Source organism: Oryza sativa, chromosome 4, assembly GCF_034140825.1.
Source record: "Oryza sativa Japonica Group chromosome 4, ASM3414082v1".
Taxonomy (NCBI): Eukaryota; Viridiplantae; Streptophyta; class Magnoliopsida; order Poales; family Poaceae; genus Oryza; species Oryza sativa.
This window is the reverse complement of record NC_089038.1, coordinates 33,029,487-33,031,003: the sequence shown is the minus strand read 5'-3', so window position 1 is coordinate 33,031,003 and position 1,517 is coordinate 33,029,487. Positions and strand designations below refer to the sequence as shown.

The following is a 1,517-nucleotide window of genomic DNA, read 5'->3' as shown; positions in this document are numbered from 1 at the left end:
GCGGACCGCGGCCTTTTCCTCCCCGACTCCGGCGAGCATGGAGCCACTTCTGCAGGTGCTCGCCGCCGCTGACTCCACTGTACGAGAGGGGCTGAACACCCAAGTTCAAGCCCTGGCGGAAGAGCGGACGACCCTGGATGCAAAGTGAGCCTAGCTCGCCGCGGACCACGTGTGGGTCGAGGAGGGGCATCGCGCTGTGGACGACATGGTGAAGGTGGGGCGCAAAATGCGCCAAGCCCAACTAGCCAAGATCCAGGCGCGCGAGGAGGTACTGGACTCCATCATGCGGGAGACGGAGGAGGAGCGGCAGGCGGCGCTGATCGCCTCGAGCGTCCTGAACGAGGCGCTGGGCGACATCCGCCTCCAATATGAGGCTCACGCCGAGGACTTGGCGAAGAGGATTAGGGACGCTTGCGGCGTCCTTGACGCAGCCGCTGCCCACGAGCGGCGGGCATCGGAGGCTGAGGCCTCTCTGCAGGCTCGAACGACGGCGCTCGGGGCTGAGCGCAAGGCCTTGGATGACCGTGCTCGCTCCGCACAGGAGCTTGAAGCCACAATCCGTCGGTGGATCGAAGTCCTCGATCGAAACCAGCGCGAGCAAAAAACGTGCGGCGAAGAACAGACGGGGCGGGCCCAGGAGCTGGAGGAGCGAGCGCGCCTGCTAGATCAGCGGGAGTCCACCTTGGCCGCTCACGAGAGAACGGCGGCGAAGGTGGAGGCTTCCCTTCGCCTCCGTGAAGAGGCCGCGGCCGAGCGTGACCGGATCACCCTTGCCGCGAAAGCTTCCGCGGATCGCCGCGCGGAAGAGCTACGGCTGCGGGAAGAGGCATGCCGGGAACAGGACGCTGCACTTGCCGAGCGCGAAGCCGAGGTGAGCCACCGCGATGTAGCCTCGTTCTGGCTGAGCGAGCAACTCGCGAGTCGCGAGGAGGCCGTCGCCGGGTGCGAGGCTCGCCATCTGGAGAGCGCCCGCGCTGAGCGCGCGGCGATAGCGGCGAAGGCCTCTGAGCTGGAGGCCCGGGAGAAGGACTTGACAGCGAGCGGGCCGGACATGACGCGGAGTTGGCGAGCCAGCTTGCCACAGTTCGGAGTACCCTCGCCGACCTGGAGCGCCTGGTGCAGGATCAGGCTGGGGAGATTGCGGCCCTCCGCCTCACCAACGAGCTCGGGCCCAGGCAGCTCTCCGACGCAGTCAACCGGCTGGAGCGCGCGGGGCGTCGAGTCGGCATCTCCGCGCGCCGGGATAGCAAGCTTCCGCCCACATAGCCGGCACTCGCGCTTCTGCTGGACGGGCTAGCGGCGAGCCTGGAGAGGCTGGAGGAGGAGGTCGGCGAAACCATAAAGTCTTCGTCGGCTTCTTTGGCACGGGCTGCGGTGGAGCTGGTCCTTGCGAGCCACCAAGCGCGCGACCCCGACTTCGAGCCGTGGCGTGCGCTTGAAGACTTTCCCCCAGGGACCGAAGCAAGGGCCCGGGAGTAAGTCCGGGAGGCGGCTGACGCGATCGTCTCGAGCTTCGA

At 67.4% G+C, this 1,517-nt stretch overlaps 1 protein-coding gene across 1 annotated transcript; it reads left to right on the top strand.

Moving 5' to 3' along the window:
* Nucleotides 1-205: 205 nt before the first annotated feature.
* Nucleotides 206-1,297, top strand: LOC136356244 (uncharacterized). Its single transcript, XM_066309846.1, has one exon. The coding sequence runs from the start codon at nucleotides 206-208 to the stop codon at nucleotides 1,295-1,297; it is 1,092 nt and encodes a 363-aa protein (XP_066165943.1).
* The last annotated feature ends 220 nt before the right edge of the window (nucleotides 1,298-1,517 follow it).